A 26,881-nucleotide genomic window follows, 5' to 3' on the forward strand; every position below is an offset into this window, starting at 1 on the left:
CCTGAGTATGTTGGCCCACTTTACAAAGACCACAAAAACAAAAACTTTTAAAGAATTAGAAAAGAAATAGTCTAGTAATAGCGACAGTGAAGTTGGTGAAGACCCAAGTTGTGCTGATTTTTGTGGTAATGTAGATGCTTCTTGCATAAAATAGGAATGAAGTAAAAGGTGGTGAATTAAATATTTAGTTTAATTTAATACGTTATGTTAATCTTTAAACTGAATATTTCTAATTGTAAACATGAAAGAAAATAAGTTAGATATAGTATTAGATTATATTTATCATTAAAATTGTAAAAGAAGCTGTTTGCATTATGCAGATCAACGTACGTAGGGCATGGGGCATGTTGTCCACTTTACGAGTTTCTGTTAAAAAATTAATCTAAAAAGAATTAATGAATTGAACATTTAAAAAAAAAAAATCTGGGAGAACAAGAAATATTTTATGAAACTTATGGTAAAAAACCAAACTGTTCATTTAATTTTTTGATGAGATAAAAAATGAAAAGCAGACCAACGTGCTCAGACTCCCTCTATCCTCTATCATCCCCTCCCAACATTCAGAAATTTTTCTTTTATGACCATAAATAAATACTAAAATTTAAAATGTTCCCCTTCAAAAATTTCTCCTGGTTACATCACTCAAATCAAGAGGTGGAGTTGTCAGAGCATGTTTGTGTAATTTGTTACATCAAACAACAATTTTCTAATTGTTTGCATTTTCATTAAAAAACAGAAATGATTTAACACTTTTCAAATATATTTGTAACATTACATACTGGGTATTAAAATATTAATAAATCTATTTTCAAATACTAACTCCACCAGCACAAAATTCAACGATTTTTTGACCTTGCTTAGCAACTTTCAAAACTGCAGTAACTATACTTTCAATTTGCTGACATTTTCTGTTGACACGCTTTTCAGGTAAATCGCCTATAACAAAAGAGAAATATATTTTTTAATTGCTCACCAACATACTAACAGAAAATAGACAAAAAAGTAAGCATATAGGTTAATGGCACCAGTAACAGACATGCTTAAGACATTGCTCTCAGGTTACCTCAATTTTCTGAGCTTTTAAATGTATTTATGATTTTAAAACTATTTTTCTCTCATGTAACTACATCTCATCTAACGTTGGGCTACTTTTGGATCCTCTGAATTAGTTATTTCTATTTTTATTTGCTCTATTTCAAAAAAAGGTGCGATTCCCCAGTAACAGACACCGAAAAATCTGAGTGTGCAGCAACAGATAGGATGAGGAAAGAATGAGCAGGGGTGCACACCCAGGGGGGGGGGGGGTTGTGACACAGATTGCGGCATTGGAATTTTTAGGGGGAGGTTGTTTTGAGGGGTATCTTTTACTTTTATGGGGGGGGGGGCTCCCTTGCTCTTAGGGGGGTGGTCAGCCCTGGGATGAGTAACAGACAAAAATCCCCTTTTCTCTTCAAAATGTGTAAAAGTTCTTTATTTTTAGACCTAAAGTCTTATTTAATTCAATTAAACATGAAACACCAGCTGAACTTCTGGTGTCTGCTCATAACTTTCCACCACTGCCTTGTTGTACCAATCGGCTCAAAAAATTCATTCTGATAACACTAGATAGTTGCCCCATATTCATGGGCCACAGCAACATCAGCTTTACCCCTAAAATTCTTATTATTTAAATCCAAATTTATGACTGTCTGATACTGGACCCTTGTCTGTTATTGGTGCTGTTAACCTATGTATCTAAAACAGACCAAAAAGGAAAAATAAGCTATGACATAGAAAGATTTTTAGAGTTGGGGTAAATATCTCTATACTTTACTGACTGAGGTAGTGTAGAATTTAAAATTGAGCAGTAATATATAAATAAGTAAATAAGCATATACACATGCATACATTTTTGATTAAGTTCAGGTAAGTTTAAATATTTTTTCTTTGTTTTTAGTTTCAGTTCTACATTTTGTAACTTAAAAAACAAAACTTTATTTTTAGTTTTAAAAAATTAAAGTCTCATTATATCCCACTTCTTTACGTTTCATTTAGTATGAAAAGTACTGCTTGAAAGATAAAGAAAAAAATTTGAATGAAATTTTCAAAAACAAAATTTACCATTTAGAGGATGTAGATCAGCAGGCAAGTCTTTCCAATTTAGATGAGAACAATAATTGAAGCTATATGTGGGCTTGATATTTGCTTCCTAAAGAAAACATATGTTTTTGAAAATCATTTTTTCTATATAGATGGTTCTCAAACAAATAATTATTGTATTAATTAAACCTAAAAAAAATATTGTGTGCAAAAATATAGTTGGATAATTAAATAATTTGCATGAAATCAGTGCTGCAGTAGGGAGGAAAATGTTTGGGAAAAAGCATTATTTTTATGATAAAAGAGCAAATATTGACGCCCCCCGCCCAGTCATCATTCAGGGGAGAAATGGAGGAGTTTTATCCCCCCTCCCACCCCAACTACAGCACTGTATGAAAGAAAATAAGTATGAATTTCTTCATAAAATAAACATAATTTGGAGAACATGCAATACTCATTTATCTCAGATTGAAGTTACTTAACAAAGCTCAAACCATTTCAGATGCTTCATACGGAGGTATCTACATATTTTAAAAACGGAAATGTTTCTTTCACAATTTTGATGGAGTAACTTCACTAATTTGCAAAAATGGTGTCAACAAAACATCCAAGCAATACATAATTTATGTGCCAAACAAAATGGATGTTTTGTGACTTCTTGTGGAACAGCTATGCTTTAAATACAATTTAAAAAATTTAATTCAAATATTTGCTACAATATTTGATTTGCCAGTTTTTTCATGATGAACAACTCATTGTAAAAGTAGGACATACCTGAAGTAAAGCTAAAATTTTTACAGGATTCTGATGCTTGCACTTCATTTTTGTATTGGACGGATCTCTGTAAACGAATATTATATTATAATTTTCTTCACAATTATGCAAATATAGTTCAATTAAGTTCAAATAAAGACAATAAATAAAAATTTTTGCAAGATGCAATCTTTCACACAGAAAAATATTGAGCATGACCAACAACATTTTTTGGCTACAATAAGAAACAGGAATTCCTGAATGCATATTAAAGTACAATCACATGAAATATGCAAATAATTCTAAGGATGAGGAACCAGAAAGGAGCACCAATTAAAGTTTAAACTTTTTAAAAGCACAGTACACTTATTTTAAAGAACATAAATAAATCAATTAAGTACAGCAAAGGGAATTTTAATGAGATGAGGATAGTGAAAAATATTCAAAACAAGCTATGAAATTAAATGCACAAAACCTTTTATACAAACTATTCTTATCAATTGATGGAACTGTGATAGAGATGGTAGAGTCATTGTCACAAGGATCATTTAGAAGCAACACATTGAACTTGGACTTCACCACTGCTTTTTTGACATTGTCCTTCATATTTAGTCTCTCATACCATTTCAAAACACTTGGAAGATGTTTCCTTGCAAAAGGATGCAGGATTTTCTATTTAAACAAAAATAATTTAACCAAAAGCACACATTATAAAAAAATTTAAATATGTTTTTTGCATTTTTGCTTCAGAAGACACATATCGAATGTGTGCTGCTTATTTTGGAAAAAGACAACAAAACTCACACTGTCAAGAACATTAGCAAAAGAATGAATAACTTAAGTAATTATTTTTGGTTGTACAGTAAAATCTCATTACAGTGAATACCAATACAAGGAAATATCCACTTCAGAGAAATAATTGTTCAGTCCCATTTTTATTGCTATTACATTGTTTAAGTTCCATTACAACAAAATTACCAACGAATAAGACTTGTGGTTAAAATGAAAAAAATGTGTGGCCTCTGGAAGCTCGTGGTAACAGGATTTGACGATAGCGGTTTTGGACATACAAGAAAAATTAACTGATCCCTTTGAAGCACCACCGAAAGAATGGTGCATTTCATAAATAAACTAATAGCATTTTCGTATGCTACAACAAGCAGAAGAAAGGAAAAATTCTTCTGTTTTATTGTAAAATACGAGGGTCAGTCAGAAAATTAGATGCGCTGCTTAAGAAAACAAAAATAGGATTGAAATTTTACAATAATTTTATTGTTATCTTAAAATCCCATTCAAAACCTACTTTTTAACATAAACACCTCCGTTATTTAAGCATTTGTCGAGGCTTGGTAGAAGTTTTCGATGCCTTCTGCAAAGAAATCCTGTCCAATGTCCGATATCCATTATTGGGTTACAGCTTTCACTTCGTCATCAGAATGGTATTGTCGCTTTGAAAGTTCTTATTTAATGGGACTAAAAACATCAAAGTCGATAGGTGAAAGGTTAAGGCAGCTAGGGAAGATGATCTTTCATTTCCCACCTAAACTTGGTCTTCCCTCGCGCTCAGCGTCGTCGATATCTGTGCGTCCATTCTCAAACATGTTGCACCATTTCACGATAGCTTGACGTGACACAGCATTTTTCCATACACTTCATGCTTCTGCCTATAAATTTCAGTGCAGTTGCGCTTTTTTGCCCACAAAATTGAATCACTGCACACATTTCCATTGTGGACGCTACTTGCAACTATTGAGACATGTTTGCGGCTGATTATCAGAAAAATTAAACTTGCTTAGGGGAAGCTGCTTTGCTACATGATAAAGGTACATATATGAAATGTTAGCACAGAAATTCATCAAAAATTTCTTTGACGGAACATATTTATGAAGTAGTGCAACTAACTTTCTGACTGATCTATGTATTTTAGAGGCCACTGTGGGTGTGGCCCTTCCTGTCTTTCTAGCTATAAGGTTCAATATTTACACTACTACAAAGCTAATGACTAAATGAGTGTGTAAGCACTCAAGCAGTGTCATATTAAGAAAAGCTCGAAAGCTCCATTAGTTATTATTCGATTTATTGAACAGCAAACTATGAGAGGGACCACACAGCCCCTTCTTTTTCGTAATGTTAGATTTATCGTTCTTAAGTGAAAAAATAACTGTTCATAGAAAAAGCATTGCTTTACAGAGGGAAGCTGTATAGAATAGCGGTGTCTTAACATATGGCCGATGAATCAAATCCGGCTCGCCAACGCCTGATCTGTGTGGCCTGTTATTTCATTCAATATAACAAAGCAAAAACCACGATTAGTTACAACGTTACAAATGTGGATCCAAATATTTAGAAATTGGTTTCTGAAAAACATATGCATTTAACAAAAGAAGCATAGTAATGATAATAATAATTTATGGTTTTTAATTTTTCTTTCCTTTTTCATACTTTCTCATGTTATTTAGAAAAATTTTAAATGCAGTTGAACTCGGTCAATATGGAATGTCAAAAATCTATGCATTTGTTTGCATTAGCCGTTATTCTTAACAACCGTGAATGAGTGATCCTGTGAAAAAAGCAAAGAAATACTTACCTATTTATATATTTTTTAAATATTACTACCATTACACAAATTGTAATTTAACTATTAGTACATTCAGAAAATTTCACTTTTTTCTTACAAATGAATGTTATAGGAAAAGTATTGAAAAAGACAGATGATAATCGACAATTTGAGGAATAGGTTGTTATCCACAATGAAAGATGAACAGTTTCATCTTCAAGTAAATTGAAATGTCAAAGAAATGTATGGGCTTTATTTTCTATCCAAAATGTTTAATATTTTCTTCTCAATACACAATGGGGACTTCTACTACACAATAAAATGATGCATAATTTCTAAAAAAAGAAAATTACAGTATTTAATGGCAAACATTTTAAGTAAAGAGGTCAGAATTTTTGTTCGTCTCATGGGAGAATTTCAATTTAATGTATGTATTATGCTGTGAACTTTTTAATGGAATTAAATAGCACACAAAACTTACCAAACAAAATTTTCATCTCAGCCATGATTTTGTATTAAATGTGATCGTATTAACAGAGTTCAACTGTATTTTGAAATTGCATATGTTCTGACACAGGGGTGCCCACAGGAGGGGATTATGGCGCAAGTTGCGCCATCAAAGTTTTTTTTTTTTTTGGGGGGGGGGGGGGATTTTTAAAAAAAAACTTATTGTATTTTTTTAATTTTATTTATTGATTTGTTTTTAATTTATATTAATTCTGTTTATATTTTATTTCATTTATTTATTTAGTGTGTGTGTGTATCATTGGCGTAGCACAGAAGTAAAAATAATAACAATAAATAAATAAATAAATAATAAATTTTAAAAAATGAACTAAATAAATAATCAATTTAAAAAAAATAAACTAAATAAATAATGAATAAATTTTAAAAAATAAACTAAATAAAATTTTTTTTGTAAAAAAATGAATGATATAAAAAAGAGAGCTAAAAATAAAAGATGGAAACAGGGATGAGAAAAATTTTGGGGGAGGATTTTGCGCCATTAAACTGGGGGGGGGGGGGGGAGAGACTGACCCAGGAGAATCATTTTAATAAGCGGTGCCGCCCTTGGGCAGAAAAAGAGTTGGACATCACTGGTATAGAATATTGTTGAGTAGAAAAGCAATTCACATTATGTTACACATAAATTCATGAGGAATGCAAAACACAATTGAAGAAAAAAAAAGGATATATTGTTGCTTTAAGGTTTTAAGTGGAAACTGGTTGTACTTTTATCTACAATAATCAAAATGTATCGTACTCACCAATAAGTGATAAACCAGAAGGGAAAACTATAATATCAGCAAGAGTAAGATCAATCCCTTCCAAATAAGAATGATTAAGAGAAAATTCCTCACTTTTCTCATTAATTACAATGGATTCAATTTTCTTTGACAAATCATCAACATCTACTGCTACTGAGTCACTACCATATAAAGTAAAACTACTTTGTTCTTCTGTCATCTCAACTGATGGTCCATTTTCTGCACTTTTACTTGCATTATCTTTTTTCACCTTTCTCACAATGTCCAACTTTCTTTTCAATATGTTATGAGTTCTAACTGGTCTTTTCAAATGTTCTTCCAATAAGAGCAAGTTTTCTGGAATTTTCAAAACATGACCACTTCTGCAAAAAGAGCAACAGTTAGGATAGATTGGTTGGAAGTATACTGTAAAAGCACTTATTTTTCCCTGAGTCGTTATTTTCGCAAAAAAGAAAGATATCAGAGATTATGAGAGCTGAAAATTTTGCGTATTTTTACATATAAAAGTATTTTGCAAGGCTTAAAGTTTTTGCGACTGCAATGGGCTTGGTGAAAATGAGAGCCTGGAAAAAAACAAGTGTTTTTTTAGTATACAGTCACACTCACTCATAGCAAAGTAGAAAGAACCAACAAAAAGTTCCATTTTAGCCGTAATTTTGTTTAAAAAGTTAAATAATATGCAGTAAAATGTGAAAGGGAATTGAAGTTATTATGCTATAGCCATAAATTTGCTATATACGGCTTCACTATAAATGGCATGACTGAAAATACACTACATGTAAAGATATTTTCAAAAACTCCACTAAATTAAAGTGTCAACTTTTTTACACACGCCAATAAGAAATTATAGTCACATTACTGTGATTTTATAGTACACTAAAATCTGTTTTTATGCAGTCTTTTTTATGCGATTTTTTTTGTGCGAATTGTTTTTTGTATGGTATATTAAAATTTTAATCAGATTGAGATTCAATTGACGAAATTATTTTTAAAATGAGTGCAAAGGATTATCTTCCAAGTGGGACGATGGGAAGTCACTGGTGACCACCCAAAAATTTCCTAATTCGGGAAATTCACTTGGTTTATTTTGATTTCAATTAAATATTACAATTTAGTAAGTTTTTTGGGCTATTTTCTATGTGAGACTTTTTTTCTATGCGGGTCCCTATCCACTGCATAAAAAAATATTTTTTAACTGTGTTGTGAAAACAACTTTTTAAAGCTACTCGAGAAATCTCAGAAAAAAAATTTAATGCAATTTTTTGATGCAGTCCCCTATCCACCGCATAAATACAGGTTTTGGGTGTATGTTTCGATTAATGAATGAATGTGAGGTGAAATCTTTATGCAATTGTTGCATCTTTTCCATGAAGCTTCACAAGTGAATAATATTTTAAAAGAAACTGAATGAACAAAAGAGTTTTTCTCAGTTGTAAAAAACAAAACTTGCTGATATTCTTAAAAAATAGAAAAAAAAGCTTCAACTTTGAAAATTTAAATGAAAAGATTACTCTCTCGCTCTCTCTTCATTACAATAAAATACTTACTCAGTAACATCAATATAATATGCATTTGCTAATTACAATAATAAAATAAAACTATTCAGAACACAACTAATGCCTCTTTTTGCTTTGTGCAGTCAGATATCGTGATAATATATCTATGTACATATCTTAGGCTCCTAAAATGCTGATCACAAAACAAATTCTGGATTGAGCATTTTTGTGCTTTTATTTAGCTTTTATGATGTTTTTATTTTAGACATTAAAATAGATAGATTTATAATATTTTGCATTAATTTGTTTTAAAGAAACTACCAGAATTTTAAGTAAAAAACTCAACCTGCGATATCTCTAGCCTGATATTTGACAAAAACAAAAAAATGCTCACCATATAAACAAGGACGTAGCCAAGGGAGGGGTCCATGGGGTCCGGACCCCGCCCCCCTTCCCGAAAGATCTCTGTCCTTTTTTCTCAGTTGTTGCATCTCGCATCAACAGAATTTTTCCGAAAGATAATGTTTTTATAAAGCGCAGCATTTTCCCCTTAAATATTCCCATTAATCGGCAAATTTCTCAGCGCTTTAGTCAATTCAGAACACGAGAACCTCGTGCAACAACTACAGGTTCCAAATTTTCGTCTGCTTTTTGCTTTGTCCCGAAAACGGGGAAATGTCCATTTCTTCTTTCAAACCAGCTGGGTCGTGTGACCTTGAAATTCAGCCCCTCGCCTTTGGTCCATCAAATTGCCATCATCCAAAAAAACAAGCATTTATTGCCACTTTCGTCGTATCCCACAGTCTCATTGCCGTGGTTTTCTTTATTTCTTTCTCCTTTCTTTTTGGATTTTCATGGATTTCGTAGACGCATGTTGTACAAAAGACAGCCAGAGTGAGGTGTGTTCCTGGTGAATCAGTAATTGAATTCCGATTCTTTTCTGTTTTAACACGCAGTTTTTGTCTACACCATACTTATAGGAAACATATCTTGAACAAAATTGTATGCAAAAGAAAATTAAGTTTACCCAAACTAGGTAAGTCGCAGTGCTCCCTTTTAAAGTTTTCTTAATAATACGAGCAATTTTACGTGTTAATGTGTTTTTCCATTTAAAAACTAATTTTAGATTCTAAGTCAGCGGCGAAAAAAGAAATTCTACACATTTCGTGTGTTTGAGGATGAGAAAAAATAATTATTGATTTTTTTTTCATTTTAACTCTTTATATTTTTGGCATGGTTCATTTCAGATTCATTTTATATTTTGATAAAAGTTTTATTTGAACTTTTAGATTATTTTTAACATCTCTCTCCTTTCTGAGTAACAAATTACGTAGATTTTTTACTGATATTCCCCCCCCCCCCCCCCAATATTTAAGCATTATCATGGAACATATTAAATGCCCAAAAATAATTCGTGTTTGAAGGTAAAATGAATAAAATAAATGAATAAATAAAACTTGAAGTTGATGTAACAAGCTTTTCGCAGTATCAAAATTTTATAGAAAAATGAAATTGAAAATTACTTGAATATTTTACTGTGATCAGTTTATGAAATTACAAACTAGGCCATGTTTACGCATGTAATAAGTAATTTATTAGAAATTATTACTTTTAAATCTTACTGAATTGTGATTCTATGATCCCAAAAGAAAACAGTTAGTCAGTTTTTAATTGACGAAAAAATATCTTATTCGATGTTGTTCCATTAAACATATTTGTATTTGCATCATTGGAATACATTTTCTGATTGTTATTCACTGGCTTTGTACTAAGGAGTTATTTAATTAGCATCTGTGCATCCATCTTTAGTAAATTGTGAAGGTAGCATAAACGTAACAAAAACAAGACATCTGCATTTAACTATAAATTACTAGGTGAAAATTACCGCTATTTACTGGGTTACAAGCAAAGAAACAAAAAAAGTGAATACGCGGTAAATTTTTTTGAGTTTTTCCTTTCTATATTGCCTTTTTTTTTAAAACTCTTATTTTCTTCAAGCTAAATATATTTACGATTTCTTGCAATAGAGTGTTTCGCTAACATCGTATTAAAGAAAAAAAATCATTACCTGCGTTGTAAAATATGATATGTATTGTTGTTAAAATTAATAACATGTTGTTAAAATAAAATTACACAGATGCTTAATTTAATTCATTAGGTATACATTCCATTAATCGGCATGCAAAAGATCCCTTAGGTCGTTTGACTGTGAATGCTCTTGACAAAATTAAATTCCTTTTGCAGTTTCGCATCAAAGAGAGCTCAGGTGTCTCCATCGGGTGGAAACTGGGTATCAAATTTTCCTGTGACATTCACATCCGTGGCTTAATGGTGGCATATGCCATAACGTTGGTTCGCACTTGTTCCGCAAAAGGCTAAAGCCTCTAACACAGCCCCATTAAAAAGAAAAAAATAATGATAAAAAACAGTAATACGCCTTTTTCGGTAGTTAAAATTTTTTCGAACAGCTTTCACCCTTTGAGGAATAGTAACTTCACTTGAGAACACCATTTATTTCTTGCTTCCCTTTTTTTTTCAGCTAACTGAAATCACTGTGTCAGTTGGCTGAAGAAAGAAAAAATATATATATAAAAAAAAATGGTTGCATCAAAGGAAGCCTCCGTCCCTCAAAGAGTTAATAGTTTGTTCAAGCTTTTAATTGATGATTACGAATGATAATTAGAAAACGGATAAGATTGGAAATATCATTCTATTTCTTATTATCAAAAGAATATTATAAATGTAAATAAATAAAAACTATAATTCAAGCTTTTTAAATGAAACTTTGTTAATATTTTCGTTGAGAGAGTTGTGGGGTTTTCCCTGAAATGTTGTTCAAATCGGACAGGGTTACGTTATGTAACATTCATATAGTTATACATTCGACTCCATAGATATAGATTTATTTATCCTCATATAAGTAATGCCGATGATCGAGTAACCCGCGTGTTTCAACAATGAATTCGTGCCACGGCATGATATGTAATTTGACAATACGTTTTGGTAATGTTTAACATGCAGAGAAAGGCTTTATTGTCGCAAGGCTGAACTCGATCTGTTAACTTAACAGTTTTACTGGTAAGACTGTGTCATCTCAGAGGAATGAAGAAACGAAAATAATGAACGCTATCTACTTGAGTTTAGGGTTAATCCACTGGTGTTAGAGTTAAAATTTCAACTATCAAAATATCACCAAAAAGGCAATTGCTTTGTTCAAATAAAGAAGAGTTGAAGCAATTTGACGGGTGGCTTTCTAATTTTCAAATAAAATGGTATAAGTACAAATGAAATATATTACAAAGCATTAATATTTTATTAAATTATCGCATGCATTTTCCAAGTAATTTCTAGTGCAGTTTTTGTTTTCCGTTTTTCTTTTATTGTGTCCTTTTTATTAATAGAAAATATATCACCTATTTTCAGGAGGACAGAGGTTCACCCATATTTGGAAACTTTGTATGTGGTAACTTTCAGTTTAATGTTAATTTACAAACTGACAATAATTAATTTACCACTTAACATAAAATTTTTGTTAACTAATTTTAACTAATGACTCTATTAATTTCAATTATTTAATTAATTTTAGTTAATTATCATATTTTAATAATCAGTTTTAATTGGATTTATCTTATCTTGTGTAATTATCAGCTACTAATTCTGCTTTAGCATGCCTCCTCTTTTGAAGTTCGTGCAACCTTGGACCCCCCCCTTAACAAAGTTCTAGCTACGTACCTGATATAAACCATAGCGCCATACATGCTACAATAAAATATAGCACAAAATATTCATGTATCTAATAACTAAGTAATCAGTGATAACTCTTACAATGTAGCTACAAACACTAACTAGAAACATTAATATATATTTTAACATTTAAATGAACAAACTATGGCTTAGCTACCCAAATACATAATTTTGTAGTTGTTTTTGAGTTTCCAGATCTAACTTTTTGGTCTCAACAAATATTGCATCAACTAGCTTGAATTCATTATTAAGAACCACTGATTGGAGAAACAAACCAATAGGAAGAAAGTTGAAATACTTTAAGTTCTTTTGGAGCTTGCAATCGGACAAAATCTAAACATGAAGTAAGTATATGAGATAAACACATTATTTTGATGTAAAACAAGTCTTTCAACTTTTTCCATTAATGATTCCTCTTAAAATTGAATGGAACTATTCTCCTTTAAAAAAGTTACTTTTTTAGGATAAAAAATACCTTGTCATAAAAGAGGGGGTATATCTTTTATTTTTTAAAAATCCTCAATATTATCTTACTAAGCACAAGAGCCATCTTATTAAAGCTCTTGTGCTATAAAACAATAAAATCATCCAAACTTGTTTGATAACCACCAAAAATTTTAGATGAAGTATGGCAACTTTAAATGCATAAAACTGATTTCGTATTTTACACATTTCAAAATGATAATAGTAGTATTAACTGCACACTCACTTGGAACATGATGATGCTTTTTGTACAGAGTTTGGAAGTTGTACCTCACAAAATTTAGTCCATGCCGAACTCTGCAATCATAAGTAATAATTTTTAAATATAGAGTACAAGGCAATTAAATGTTTTATTAAATGATCATAATTTTGAAACAAATTATCAGGGGCAGACATTCAGCAAAAAAAAAAAAAAAAATTCAGATGAACTACACTGCCAATTATTTTATCTTGGATCGTAAATATTTCAGAAAAAAAAATTTCTTCACAATAAAATCATAACAAATAACTGTTTTCATCCCGGGCCTCTTCTCAGTCTAAGCCCTATTGTTGTAGTACTTCTCTCCTACCCATGTAGCAGTGGCAGACTTTGGTTTACCATGTTGCATGTGTGAGGCGCCACCACGACCATCAAGCTCGGAAGAGGATTCAAGAAGAATATAATTTTTACTTCCTTCTATATCTAATATATAGAAGAAAGTATTGGATTCGTGCAAATTTTCGAATTTCGAATTTTGACGGATTCGAACGTTTTGAGGTGTGCTGAGCCCATTTCAACTATTTTTGGAAAATGTCTGTCTGTCTGTGTGTGTGTGTGTGTGTCACATCTGTGTGTGACCAGTTTTTTGTGGTCGCTCAACAGTAAAAACTACCACATGAAATCGAACGAAATTTGGTACACATATGTACCCCTATGTGAACTTGTGCCCATTGGTTTTTGGTGCGAATTCCTTAAAGGGGGGTGGAGCAATGGGATGTTTTTTGAGTTACGCATGCTTGCTATTCCTCAGGAAGTTACTGGCGGAATCAAACAAAATTTGGTCCATATGTTGGTATTAACAGGAACAGGTGCTGATTCAATTTTGGTGTCAATAACTCAAATGGGGGTTGAGCTATAGAACGTTTTTTGTCGTCAATTGTGACTGCTGTATCTCAAGAAATAAGGAACGGAATCAAACAAAAAATTTATCGGCAAGTAGCCCTTAGTGGGTATAAGAGCTGATTTTATTTTGGTGTCAACAGCTGAAAAGGGGGTAGCACAATCGAACGTTCTCTTTTTTCATTGTGAGTACTCTATCTCAAGAAGTAATGCTACGTTCTGGATGAAATTTGGAATAAATGTGAATCCATATGTAAACAGGCTTTGGTTCAATTTTGACGCCAATCGCTCCAAGAGGTGTTGATTTTTTTTTTTTTTGCGAATAAAAATAGCTTTATTAATGCAACAATAAGAAAGATAAATCATAATAGATTGTCGTCTGCGTATTTCTCGTGATTTTAATTGTATGGAAATGATCGGAAATATTATCTCAATGATTTAAAATTTTAAAATGTTGCCATCTTATGTTTGTTAACAAATAAAATATTTGTAATTAATTCAAGCAAGGCTTTTAAAATAACTTTCAATTTTCGCTCTTTGCTTTGCTTTTGCAATAATTCAGACATTGGGATGCAGTGGCGTAGCTAGACCCGACTTTCTGGGGGGGTTACTTCTTATATATATATATATATATATATATATATATATATATATATATATATATATACTAATATATATATAACATATATATATATATATATATATATATATACTAATATATATATATATATATATATATATATATATATATATATATATATATATATATATATATATATATATATATATATACTAATATATATATAACATATATATATATAATATATATATATATACTAATATATATATATATATATATATATATATATATATATATATATATATATATATATATATATATATATGTATAATCGCTTGGAATTTTTCCCTTTTCTTCTTTTTTTTTCTTTCTCTTCTCTCTTCTTTTTCTCTTTTTTTTTTGAGACTAACTTTTCGGGGGGGGGGGGGGGGGGGGGTTTGTCCCCAAAACCCCCCCCTTAGCTACGCCCCTGTTGGGATGGTTGTCAAGTTTTTGCATGTGTAATTTTGTTTTTGTTGGGAATATTGCTTCCTCGTCAAACATGGGGAGAGATCAGAAAAAAAGAAGAAAAATATAGAAGAAAGTTTCGTGATGGCCACAACATACTAATTTTTTTTAATGATAGACAAAGGGACTCTCAAAGAATGCATTGAGACAAGCCTGCAAATCTGCCACTGTATATGGATGCTATGAATAAAACATGGATAAGTACAATATTCTACTATACTGCCATAGGCAGGTAAAGAGCAGTAACTGCAAATTTCTTTTTTTTTTTTTTTTGCAATTTGTATCATTTATTGTACGTTAGTTTTATTGTACGAGCTTGCTTATTTGGTTTCCGCTGAAAAAAAAGCTTGCAAGAAACATCTAATTTCAACATTTCCCTATTGTTAGTATTGAATCCAAAGTGTGATTCTTCAAATATCTTGAAAACTCATTTCTGATGATACTGCCCTCAGTATTTTTTTTTTTTTTTTGGTGGTGGGGTGGGGGGACAAACAACTGGTTGTTCTTATCTAATGAAAAGAATTATGTGGAATACATGTATAACAACAGATAAGTAAAAAGGGCATGACAAATAGCTACTGTGTAGTAACCACAAACACAACAACTTGATTACGAAGTATATATTTTAAAAACTTAGTTATTCTTCTTTTTAGACACATTTGAATCATATTGTATGATAACAGAGTGCTTATACTTTTGAGGAGAAAAAATGAATCACATTTGTTTCTATTGAAAATAATGTGCATGGTACATTTATTATTTTCAACCCTCACTTTGGTTTTGCAGTTTATACTGGTTTACGTATCTTCATGCCTTTAAAAATACCTTATGTTTTTACTTACTTCAGCACAAGCAACCAAACAGCCACCTCGAAATCCCTGTAAAATAAATAAATAAACACTGTTAAAATAAGTTTAAACTTTCACATTCAGTTTATTTAATGCACATAAAATGTCAAAATGTACAAAGAAGTTTTTTGAGAACCAAAGAGCTAATTTTCCCTTAACACCAACATTCATTTTCTTTTCCATAATACTAACATCAATTTTTTGAGATCAGCTAAATCTATGTCTCAATTGGTTTAAGGATCAAGCACCCAAAAAGCATTTAAGGCCCAACATTCATTTAACCAAGCACCACACCTCACATTTAGATGAATCTCCTGGGTAAGAATCAGTTCGCAGTGAAGGGGGGGTTTTGGGGTTAAAACACCACCCAGAGGCATTGGTTTTAACATAAATACAAATTCTAATACAGTAGTTTATGCATATGAAAAGGTTGTTTTGATCAAAAAGTCCCCTTCAGAAGGTATTTTTGATTAAAAAATCCTCTCCAGAAGGTATTTTTGATCAAAAAACCCCTCCAGCTGAACTCAATTTCCCACTAGGCAGAGTAGGCACCTAGCTGCCTAGGGCAGCAAATTTTGCTTCAATCTCATTTTCTTTTTATTATTAAAAGTAAAACATCAGTAGTTTTTTAATTTTTCCCTAAAACAGCAGCATAACTGATCCTAATTTGTTATTTTTTATTTATTTATTTAAACCCCACCAATCACCACCGTACTAACCCCGGTGAGGGTTTAACCGGATGTGGTGACTGGGGGGAACATAACAGATCACGAGCGACACTCGCTGGTACAATTTTGATAATTACAAAAACCAATAACAATACTAAGATAACAAACAGTAAAAAGAACTAAATAAAAAGAACTAATATACAAGTGAATAAGCTAACTAAGACTGGGATGGCTGGTAAATACAATGTAAACACGCAGTTTTGAAAGTTTTTAGGCTGGATATTTAAAGTCATCTGCTTGAGAAATGAGAAGCGACATTATTTTATGCATATTCTTGCGTGTAACTGGATGAGATAGAATATGTGAAATATTTTTGGAGAAAAAAAACTTGACCGTAATTATCGAAACCATAGAAAATGAGGTGTGACAGACTTACAGTAATGGATAATCAGTTTCATTTTTAGCTTGCAGCAGGGACGGAGTACATCCCCAATAGAAAAGATACACTTTGATCTACTTCCAAGAATTTCTTTCCCTAACAACTCAAAGAAGGTCCTTTCGGAGCGCATCAAGAAGAGAGTCTTACATATATAACATCTGATTTCACTTAAAAGGACTATGTGCAGCACTAGAAGAGCTGCTGAGTAACCATTACCTCCTTTAAAAAGAGCATTTTATTCCTCTTATACCCTTAGGAGTGTTCATCAGGAGACATTACTTGAATGTTTTAAGAATTGAAAAGTGATTTCGGATTATTACTTCCGCTCAGTAAGTAAGTTAAAACTGACTCCGTTTGGAAAAGCTTAAATACTCTTTTGTCCATTTATTTGTAGAACGAATCAAAATATTTTTTAATTTTTAATATGCATTGTTTGTCTACTATAGGTGACGCTTTAAGATGCCACAATTTGATGGTTTTAATATTCAGATTTAATATTGAGAAAAAGTAAGTAAATCGAATAATTTTGAAATTACTGTGAATTTTTTATTGCCCAGGTAATTTTTTTCGGTTACTTTGTTAGTTAACAAAAAAACAAATAAATTCTGTTTTTGCCAATTTAAATGCCATTGTCGCTGTCTTATGATGCAAAATTTCAGACACACAAATACTAAAAGGCAGAACATAATGGTAATAAAGAGTTATTGAGTTCATCACGCTTCAGAAACAAACTAAAAAGAATTAAAAAAAAAAACTCTCTAAGTTTTGTGTAGATTTAAAGCCCCATAGGGATTCAACATGCCTTATATATTGCCTTAAAAACTTGTGATTGCGAATTGTAATAGCAATCAAAATACTAGCAATATTTAAAAGGAAAAACATGGGGTGCATGCACTAAGAAGTATAAAGAGTACATACATATATATATATATTTTCACAAAAATAAAGCTATTGATGATTTCGCGTTTTCAATATTTTGTGAATTTACTATTAACAGAATCAAAATTTTGTTATAATATACAATGGTTTAATATTTCGCGAGACTTAAATTTTTTCGATTAAGACGGGCTTGTGAAAATTAAAGCCTCGTGAAAATAAGTGCTCTTCAGTATTTCAATTGACCTTGGATAAATCACTAACGTGGAGGGTGCAGAAATTTCAAATCTGCCTAGGGGAGGCATGAAGCTAAATTGGGCCCTGCCCTCCAGAAGGTATTTCTGGCGTCGCTGGTGGTCAGATGCATGTAACATTTTAAAATAGTTTAGTTATGTCTAAATAACATGGTAAAACATAGAAAAAGAAACAAAATTTTAAATTAAAAATTGATATGTTATTTGATGCATATTTTATTAATGAGAAATTTGCAACTGTTTTTAAAAAACCAATTTCTGAATATTTTGCTCTTAATTCATAGCTTTGTGATTTCAAATCTGTATCAAGGAAAGTTAAGCAGTAGGAAAGAGAAAAAAGAGCTTGGCAGTGAGAAAGAGGAGATCAGCAGTCAAGTTGATTGGCTGCGATTCAGCGGTGTGGTTGTTGATTAATAACTTTGGACAAAATAATGGGATTCAGGTGTCAGCATCACTGGCCACATATGCTCATAGGTTAGGCACAGGCACGGATCTATAAATTTTGGTCCCCCCTGCAAACATTCAGCAAGGTCCCTAACTGTCAACTGGATTTCTATGCCACTAAGGACAATGGGTACTTCTCATGCTCTCCCCCCCCCTCCCATCGAGGTTCTACCATGGATGCAAGTTTGGTGATGTATTCAAGACGAAAAATATTTTGAGCCTCCCCCCCCCCCACACACATGCGTGCTTAAGGAAAATTTTATGAGCATAAATGTTTGTAGATTTTGATTATGGCAGTTTTAAAATCTGTGTTTACTTTGAATTTTTCGCTTTTGACTTTTTATAACAACATGGACCTAGTTTAAATTGTAATACATAAGGGTTTTGATATTGTAGTTAAAAAAAACCTAAAAACCACCAACGGGATCTGGGGGCTCTCCTCCAGAAATTTTTTCAATTGAAGTCCACAAAATGCAATGATAGGCCGATTTGGTGAAGTTGAGGGAAAGGAGGGGTTGAGGGACTCTCTTACATCAATTTTTTCAAACTGATAGTCCCAAAATCACAATATTGGGCTATCTTCAAAAATATTATAGAAAGAAGGGGGGCGCTGGCTCTCCCCGAAGTTGAAGCTTTGAAGATTTTGAAATTAAAGCTTTAAAAATGAAATTGTACTCCATCTTTCATAACATTTATACGTGTTTTGAATGCATTATCAAAGGAATGGAGTTCAAGAACTCTCGGCAATATTTCGAAATTGAAGTAGCAAAAACGCAATTTTAGACGATGTTGGATGATGTTAGGGGTAAAAGCGTTCGGGGCTCCAAGCCATTAGTTTTTTACCGATGGTAAACCTTTTTATTTCAGCAATAAAATCGCTTGGAACATAAGATTTTCACTTTTACAACATAAATCAGTTCTGATTGGAAAGCCTACCCAAGATAGCGCGAACAAGCCAGAAAAGAAAGAAAGGTGTGGAAAGGGTATGGACGATTAATGAACTGGCACCTTCCCCCCCCCTCCCCAGTCTTCATTTGTAAAAGAATTCTTTTATATGATAGCAGGTGGTAAAAAAAGCAATAAAAAAATTAGAAAAAACAGCTTCAGCGAAGTAGTATTTTTTAAATGGAGGAACACTATCCAATATTCATTAATTAAAAAAAGCAATAGGGGAACTGAATAATCAATCAAGTAGGGCCCCCGAATCATGTCCCTCAAAAGGCACTCAAATACAGCCTAAAGTACAGTTTGAAATATTTCAGCATTGAAAAATTTTTGGAAGAGAACTCCCGAACCCCTTCTTCTAAGTTCACCACAAATGTCCTTAATTTGAGTTTTTAACGCTTCAGTTTCTAAATTTTTTTCAATTAACAGTACCCCCTTTACCTATATACATGACTTATGACCGCCCATATGCACAGTTGCAAGGGGGGCTCAAATATTTTCCTCGTGGTTTAGATGGATATTTTCCCCGTGGAAACTGATTTCAGGACAGATCTGAGTCATTAAAATTTAACATTTTTAATAACTTATTCATTAATGGCTGGAGAAAAAATGTTTTTACATTTTTGCAAAGAAAAAAGTACTAAAAGCAAGGAAGTTCTAATTTCAAAGGGGGGGGGCTCAAGCCCCCCCTTTCCCCCCTATATGGGCGCCCTTGTGACCGCCAAAAAGTTTAAATTCTTTAATTGCAGAAATTTTTTAACAGAAGCTTCCGACTCCCTTCCCACTTAAGTTATCCAAAGATAGCCCAAAACAGAGTTTTAAAACTTCAGGAACGAAAATTTTTCGGGCTGGGTGGCGGAATACCCCCTTCTCCTTGTGTAAAGCAAGCACACTAAAGGCAGTGTAAGTTTGCGTTTAAGATTTGTTTTTCTATTGAAAGAGCAACTTCCCTCCCCACATCGCCAAAGACAACCCAAAGTTTTATGACTCCAATTTCGAAAATGTTTCGAGAAAGACCCCCGAATTCCCAAAGTCTTTACTCACTCAAAAATAGCCGAAGTGGCATTTCAAAACTTCAGCATAGAGAAATTTTCAGGGGAGAAAGACCCTCCCCCGAACTCTTCCCCCTAAGTTCACTAAATTTGACTCAAATTTGTGGTTCCCCTTTTTCATCAGCAAAGTTTTTAGAAATTTTTAATTTATAAAATTTATCGAGAGGGGGCCTTCGAATTTCCTCTTCTTAAGTCCCTCAAAGATTACCTAAAGCAGAGTTCTGAATACTTCAGGTTTGAAGGAGGAGGGGAACAACGAACCCTCTATATTCATTAAAGATGGTTTAAAGTTGCGCTTTTAAGACTCCAGTTTCGGAATTTCGCCTAAAGAGACCCCCCCCCCTCCCCTCTCTTGACATTGCCAAAGACAGCCTAAAAGTTTTAAGACTTCAATTACAAACGTTTTCGAGAGAGGGTCCCAAATACCCTCTCTTAAGTCATTTTAGTATAGCCTCAAATAGTTATTAATGCATCAGCTACAAAATATTTTTAGGTTAGAACACCGAAACCATCTCTCATAAATTCACCAAAGATTGCCTAGATTAGTGTTTTTAAGACTCCAGTTTCCGATTTTTTTAAACCTCACCCTCCCCACTTTTACATCATTAAAGACAGCCTAAATATTTTTGACCTCTTTTTTAGTTTGCAGAGGAAAAATCCCGAACCACTTCTAGCATCAAAATGGCTTAAAACTAAGTTTTTTGATTTTTTATTCTGGAGCCCTTGAGTAGCGCCCCCCCCCCCCCCCCTAGATTCTCCAAAATATGAATGTGTTAAGACTTCAGTATCGTGGGTTAATTTGCGGACTTACCCTCGTTGCAAGAGCAGCTTTTTTTAACCGACTTCAAAAAGGAGGTGGTTATCAGTTCATACCGTATGTATGTTTTTTTTTGTTTGTCCACTCACAGCGTCTCACTTAGTGAACCGATTTTGATGATTCTTTTTTTAATTGATAGGGGATGGCTCAACTTAGGTCCCATTACTTTGCTTGACCATATTTGTCCTTTAGAAAAAAATATTATGGGCAAAAAACAAAAAATTTCATGCAATTTCCCTATTAAATGATTAAATATAAAACCCATTGTTATGAAAGTTTGGTGCCATACGACAGTAACATTAATAGTAATTGTAGAGATAATTTTGAATGAAGGCTTCTCTGACGCAAGCATCAAATTTCTTCAGGGAGATATTTCGATAATCGGGAATCTGGCGCTGTCGTCTCATTTTTGGCATAAATAATTTGATTTTGGTAATCCTGCTGATTTATAGTAAGCCTATGTGAATTATCGAAATCTTCCCTTCTTCAGTGCTATTGCGCCATAGTGGGGGTAAACCTAACCTGGAAGCGAGGTGATGCAGTGATTAGGATCTGCTTAGCCTTCACAATGCTACCATTTGGTTTGCCTCAACTACACACAGTAGTATTTTTATCGTTATCATCTACGCCAATAACAGATGATCAGGGATAAGTAAGAAAATACAGGATTGCATAACAAGCAACTTGTATGCTGTGAAATGGAAACTAGCTAGGGAAGACGTAATACTTAAATGGTTATAATTATATTAACTACACATGAATTCCAGAGAGGAACCAAAATAAGTTTTTAGTGCCAATCGCCTAAAGTTTAATGCGTGTTTATAGATTTTTTTTTTAGTATGGAGCATTTTTATGAAAAAAATAAGGCAAAGTTTTGTGATAGTAACTTCTTACTATTTCTGAAATACCTACATTTACACCAAAAAGAATGAAATAAAAAAATTTTGAAAAAAAAAATAGAACCGACTTCAAAATTGCTCTAAAAAGTGAAAAATAACTTTATCGTTTAAAACACCATCGATAATGCTTTTAAACATAATTTTTGAAGTTGGCGCAAAAACGATAGATAAAATCATTCACAGCCGTAACTCATCTATAATTATAAATTTAACCACGCCCAGTTTCTTCACTATCACATACATTATGCATTGATGACAGCATATTTGAATAACGATATAAATCTTTCATTCGTAACTTTGGATGCTTTTCTGAAAAAAATATGAACCAAGCATGGTTACACTGGATTTTACGTTTTGTTTTTGCGCCAACTTCAAAAATTATGTTTAAAAGCATTATCGATGGTGTTTAAAGAATAAAATTATTTTTCACTTTTTAGAGCAATTTTGAAGTCAGTTCTATTTTTTTTTTTTTCAAAATTTTTTTTCGCAAACTCGTGCTGTCGTTATTTTTCTTGTATCCTTTCTCCTCCCCCCCCACCCTATTTCCATTCTAGCGAGTGTTAGATTGAAAGTCATTGGAACTTACTGATTCTTCAGTTCTTAAAATATTTTACCAGAAATATTTCAAAAATGCAGGAACAGTTGCCCATCGGTGTTTCAAATCAGCTTGAAATTTGCCTCCGATTTTTTCCAGAATTCCCATTCTCATTAAAATTTTCAAAATCCCTGATAATTCCCATTTTACCTGGTATGTGGACGCCCTTTGATGTGGCGTAAACGTTTCATCCCGTCTGCAATCACACTTAACCGGTGATTCAGATTCAACTGAAAGACAATTTAAGAGCGCACATAATTTTCATTTATGCGTGTTTAGTTTGAAAAAAAAAAAAGCAAATGAGAAAAAAACGAAAGGATGATTGAAAATAGCAAGTGAAAAGTAAAGACGAAAGGCGATCAATTTGAAAAATTAGCGAGAATAGCGAGCAACTCCGCGGTCTGCAATGCAGTGAGTTGGAAATAACAGAGTTACCTAAAAAAAAGCCACTCCTCCAAAAGCACATTGTAAATTCATGGTTATGGAAAGGTCCAGGAGTCAAAGCATACTTTTCAAACACTCAATTTTTCTTTTTCTTAGTAAAAACTGAAGAAAAGTCATCGAATTTCTTTCCGTCCCGACCTCCGTCTCGGAAATTTTGTCCAAGATGGAAATCCGTCCTGAGACGGAAGGTCTTGCACCCATGGGTTCTACGGGTATGTAAATCCAGCCTGGTTAGGCACCACTGGTCTAAGGCGAAGTTCAATGAATTTTGCTCACAGCAGATAATGTGAACATCTTTTTGCTACCTAAATGTTGAACCAGGGATGCACAAACTTTTTTTAGACAGTAGGCCAGAAACACTGGAATTGATCATGCTGGGGATTTTTTCAAATAAAGTCCATCAAAATCATAAAATTGCACCGCATATTTAGCACTTTCTGGGAATAATATGTACAATTTTCAATAGGTACTACAACTATAGCGAAGGAAACTCATATTGAGTTAACAGTATATAAGTCAATATTTTTAATTGAATACATACAATTTAAATTGATAAAACATTTACAGTAAATTTAGATATATTTATATAGTTGATGCTTCATTTTACACTGTTTGGGATCAAAACAATTGTTCACAAAATTGAGAGTTCGAAAATTGAATAACATCAGTTTCAACAACAGATATTTAGGGCTCAAAAATAAAATTTGAAACTTACCAGCAATGACCCGCAATGATGATCAGGATAAAATTGCAAATGTGATTTTATTGCCCATCTTAAAACAGCACACACACCAGCAACAAAAGTGTTTTCCTTGCTTGAGTGAATAGCAGGTAAATGACAGCTAAAACCCTGAAGAAAAGAACACAATCAGTAATAAATTGATAAAAATCAATTTTCATGAACTAAAAGCCCTATTATTTATTCTAACAAGTTAAGGCAGAAGTAGTTTTCCAGAAATCATTAGGTCCATTGACTTTGAATGCACTCAAGTTAAAAAATAAAAACTAACCTGAGAGCCAGATATCCTGGTAGGCTTTTGGCAAAACAGCTAACCCCAAATGGGATAAAAAGCATCTCACAAATTATCCCTTCCCACCTACAAAATTCAATACTGCACCCAGCACCCAGTGGACCTTGCCCCCACCTCTCTCCCATCAGGCATCCTGCATAATGTTGCAATAGGTTTAGTATGCTAATGCTTTCATTAAAAAAAGAAAAAATAGAAGAGTTAGTATGAAAGAAGTTGCAAAATAAATCTACATAGCTGTCCCCTAGTGCAGCCGGAGTTTAAAAGGGATGATTAGTATATGAATTAACATGCTAGGGTTGATAATAGACTTAAAACCAAAGACCCTGGAGTAAGTTTTGATTCCTTAACATCTACCCCTCTTCTCGCTGCACCAATGATTGTGACCATTAAACAGAAAGGAATTATTTGACACACTGGTATGTTTTTCTGAAAATGAGAGCAGGGAGGAAAAGTTATCAAGACCCCTCCATTTAACAAGTCCTAGGCACAAGCCTGATGGGAGCTCATAGAAACTCAGCTCCTTCATTACTATTTTTTGCAAAACACTTTTATGATTAAATTGTAAACAGTGGAGCTCATCAATATTGGACTTCAGAGCTTACTAGAATCTCAGTTCCAAAACCGATAAACTGCTTTTCTTCTTCTTTTTTTTTTTTTCAACATAACACCCTTTCTTTCCACGAAGAAATGTTTTAATTTTTTGACTTAATTCGGCACACAACTGTCAGCTTTTTCATACTACCTGGGAAAATGTCACTACTCACCATAACCATCGTTATTTCCCATGCAATGCTGGAACAGATAAGCAGGACCAAAATGGCGTTCTGGTATTGCCCTCCTTTTCTTTTCACACAATGATCTAATTTTTATTTTAACATGAAACATTCATTGTTTCTAATCCAAACTTGTCCAAAGAATGCTACTAATTCAATAAAATTTTTCATTATATAGGCCATCATCTTGCTACAATGATTCATACGATTTAAGATGAAATCAAAAGTTCTGGGAGCAAAAAGCTTTTGAGTCCACTCAAGGACTTTGGGATATAGACCTATCATTTAGGGGTTCAGGGGCAATTGCCTACCCCTGGCTTTGGGAAATTTATGCATTTACATTGGCGGATCCAGGGAGGGAGCCATAGGGGCCATGGCACCCTCCGAGAAAATTTCAAGAATAGTTAAAATCCCCTTTTTTTGAGAGAAAATGCAAAAAATTTCCCTTATAATACATACAAAATCTAAATAAGGAAAACAATGAGAGGGGGGCCATGGCCACCTTGACAAAGTTTCAAAAATAGTTAAAAACCTTTTTTGAGCTAAATATGAAAAAATCCTTATTATTCCTCTAAGACCTAACAAGAATATAAAAACAACACCTGGGAGCCATAAAACCACACTGAGAAAGTTTCAAGTATAGTTTTTTTAAACTCTCCTTCCTAGCTTAAATTGAAATAAAACTGCAATGAAATTCATGTGCAGTCTAACAAGAATGGAGACAATGCCAGAGGAAGGGCATGCCCCCCCCCCCCCCCCACGAAAATTTCAAAAATATCAACTGAATACCAAATATTTGGGTTCATTTAGCATAATGGGCTCGTCTTGTTAGATGCGTTTACCTTCCCCATGGGGGGAAGAAAAGGGATATGCGTTAGTTTGTGTCCGAAAGATTTCTGACCCGGTGTCTCCCACAAAGCAAGCAAGAATAGCCGGATGGAAGATACAAGAATTATGTTTCTGGAGTTTCCATTTCTAAAAATTGCTGGTCCTCTAAAAGTTACTTATAAATCATGGATTGCCTACATTTGCAATTTTAAGAGTTCAATTTTGAAAAGATTTTGAGAGTGGACCTCATAATCTCTTCAACCCCTAACCGTGCCAAAGTCTAGAATACGTTTTTAAGTCTAAAAACTAGTAAAATTTCCTGGGATGGGCGTTTTAATCTCTCCTCCTCCTAAAATCACCAAAAGTTGTCTAAAACAGCCTTTTAGAGCTACAATTTCGGGGAGAGCTCCAAACCTCTTCTCTCCTACCATTACCAAGGGTCATTCCATGTCAAATCAACCAATCACTCAAAATGACCACCTCAGATTTTCATGAAACTTTCAGGGATTATACTGTTTGACATTCTGAATTCAGATCTACTTTTTAAAAAAATCTATTTTTTTTTTGGTTAATGAGTTATTAATTTTTTAAATGTGTAAAAACTCACATTTTTTTACTCATCTGTTGTGCTTAAAAATGCTATAATTTTAGTTCTATGGGGTCAATACAGTTGGTTAACAGCTCATTTTAAAGAGAATTGCATGAGCTTTAATTTGACATGCAACTCTCTCTTGAATTTTTAATATTTTTTTAAATTTTAAAAAATATATTTTTTTAAAGTTAGTGTCTTTTAAAAATTTTGGAAAAATATATGTTTTTTAATGTTTTAATAAATACATCCTAAAAATTTCAGAGTGGGGACATGATGGGACAACAACAGTTATAGCAAATAATGCAATGACACTTTTTTTGTTATATATATATATATATATATATATGTGTGTGTGTGTGTGTGTGTGTGTGTGTGTGTTTTTATTCGACATTATTTTAAGATTATTTTCTTTTACTTTTTTAAAATCATATTTTTAAAATTAATCTCTTACTTTTTAAAATTACTTTTATTTTAAATTTTCTTTAAAATTATTTTTTAATTTTATTTTTAACTAAGCAATTTCTAATTTGGCAACATTTTATTTCAAAATTATGATATAAATTAAAATATAATTAAAAATGAAATGCATTAAAACCATTTAAAGAACAGGCAGATCATGCAGCAGCTCGTTTACACATGTATTGAAACACTCCCTGACATGTTCAAACAGGTGCGTGACGCATTAAGTCCAATAGCTGAAGGAAGCTGTTCATTCTTATTTTGGCTTTCAAATAGTAAAGTAGGTTGTGTTTGATGTATTGATAATTGTGCTTTTTTAAATTTTGCTTAATTGTTTGTTTTTCAATAGAT

At 32.6% G+C, this 26,881-nt stretch overlaps 1 protein-coding gene across 1 annotated transcript in view; it reads right to left on the bottom strand.

Moving 5' to 3' along the window:
- Positions 1-26,881, bottom strand: part of LOC129216478 (glutathione S-transferase C-terminal domain-containing protein homolog) — a 56,585-nt gene that overhangs the window by 20,757 nt on the left and 8,947 nt on the right. Inside the window, exons 2-10 of the mRNA XM_054850693.1 lie at positions 23,563-23,697; positions 15,409-15,444; positions 12,607-12,677; positions 6,658-7,019; positions 3,903-3,982; positions 3,308-3,504; positions 2,854-2,920; positions 2,101-2,188; positions 821-936 (exon numbers count right to left, since the gene is read on the bottom strand). Of these exons, the coding sequence (XP_054706668.1) occupies positions 821-936; positions 2,101-2,188; positions 2,854-2,920; positions 3,308-3,504; positions 3,903-3,982; positions 6,658-7,019; positions 12,607-12,677; positions 15,409-15,444; positions 23,563-23,697 (1,152 nt within the window). The remainder of the gene's footprint in view (positions 1-820; positions 937-2,100; positions 2,189-2,853; positions 2,921-3,307; positions 3,505-3,902; positions 3,983-6,657; positions 7,020-12,606; positions 12,678-15,408; positions 15,445-23,562; positions 23,698-26,881) is intronic.

Source organism: Uloborus diversus, chromosome 2 (genome assembly GCF_026930045.1).
Source record: "Uloborus diversus isolate 005 chromosome 2, Udiv.v.3.1, whole genome shotgun sequence".
Classification (NCBI taxonomy): Eukaryota; Metazoa; Arthropoda; class Arachnida; order Araneae; family Uloboridae; genus Uloborus; species Uloborus diversus.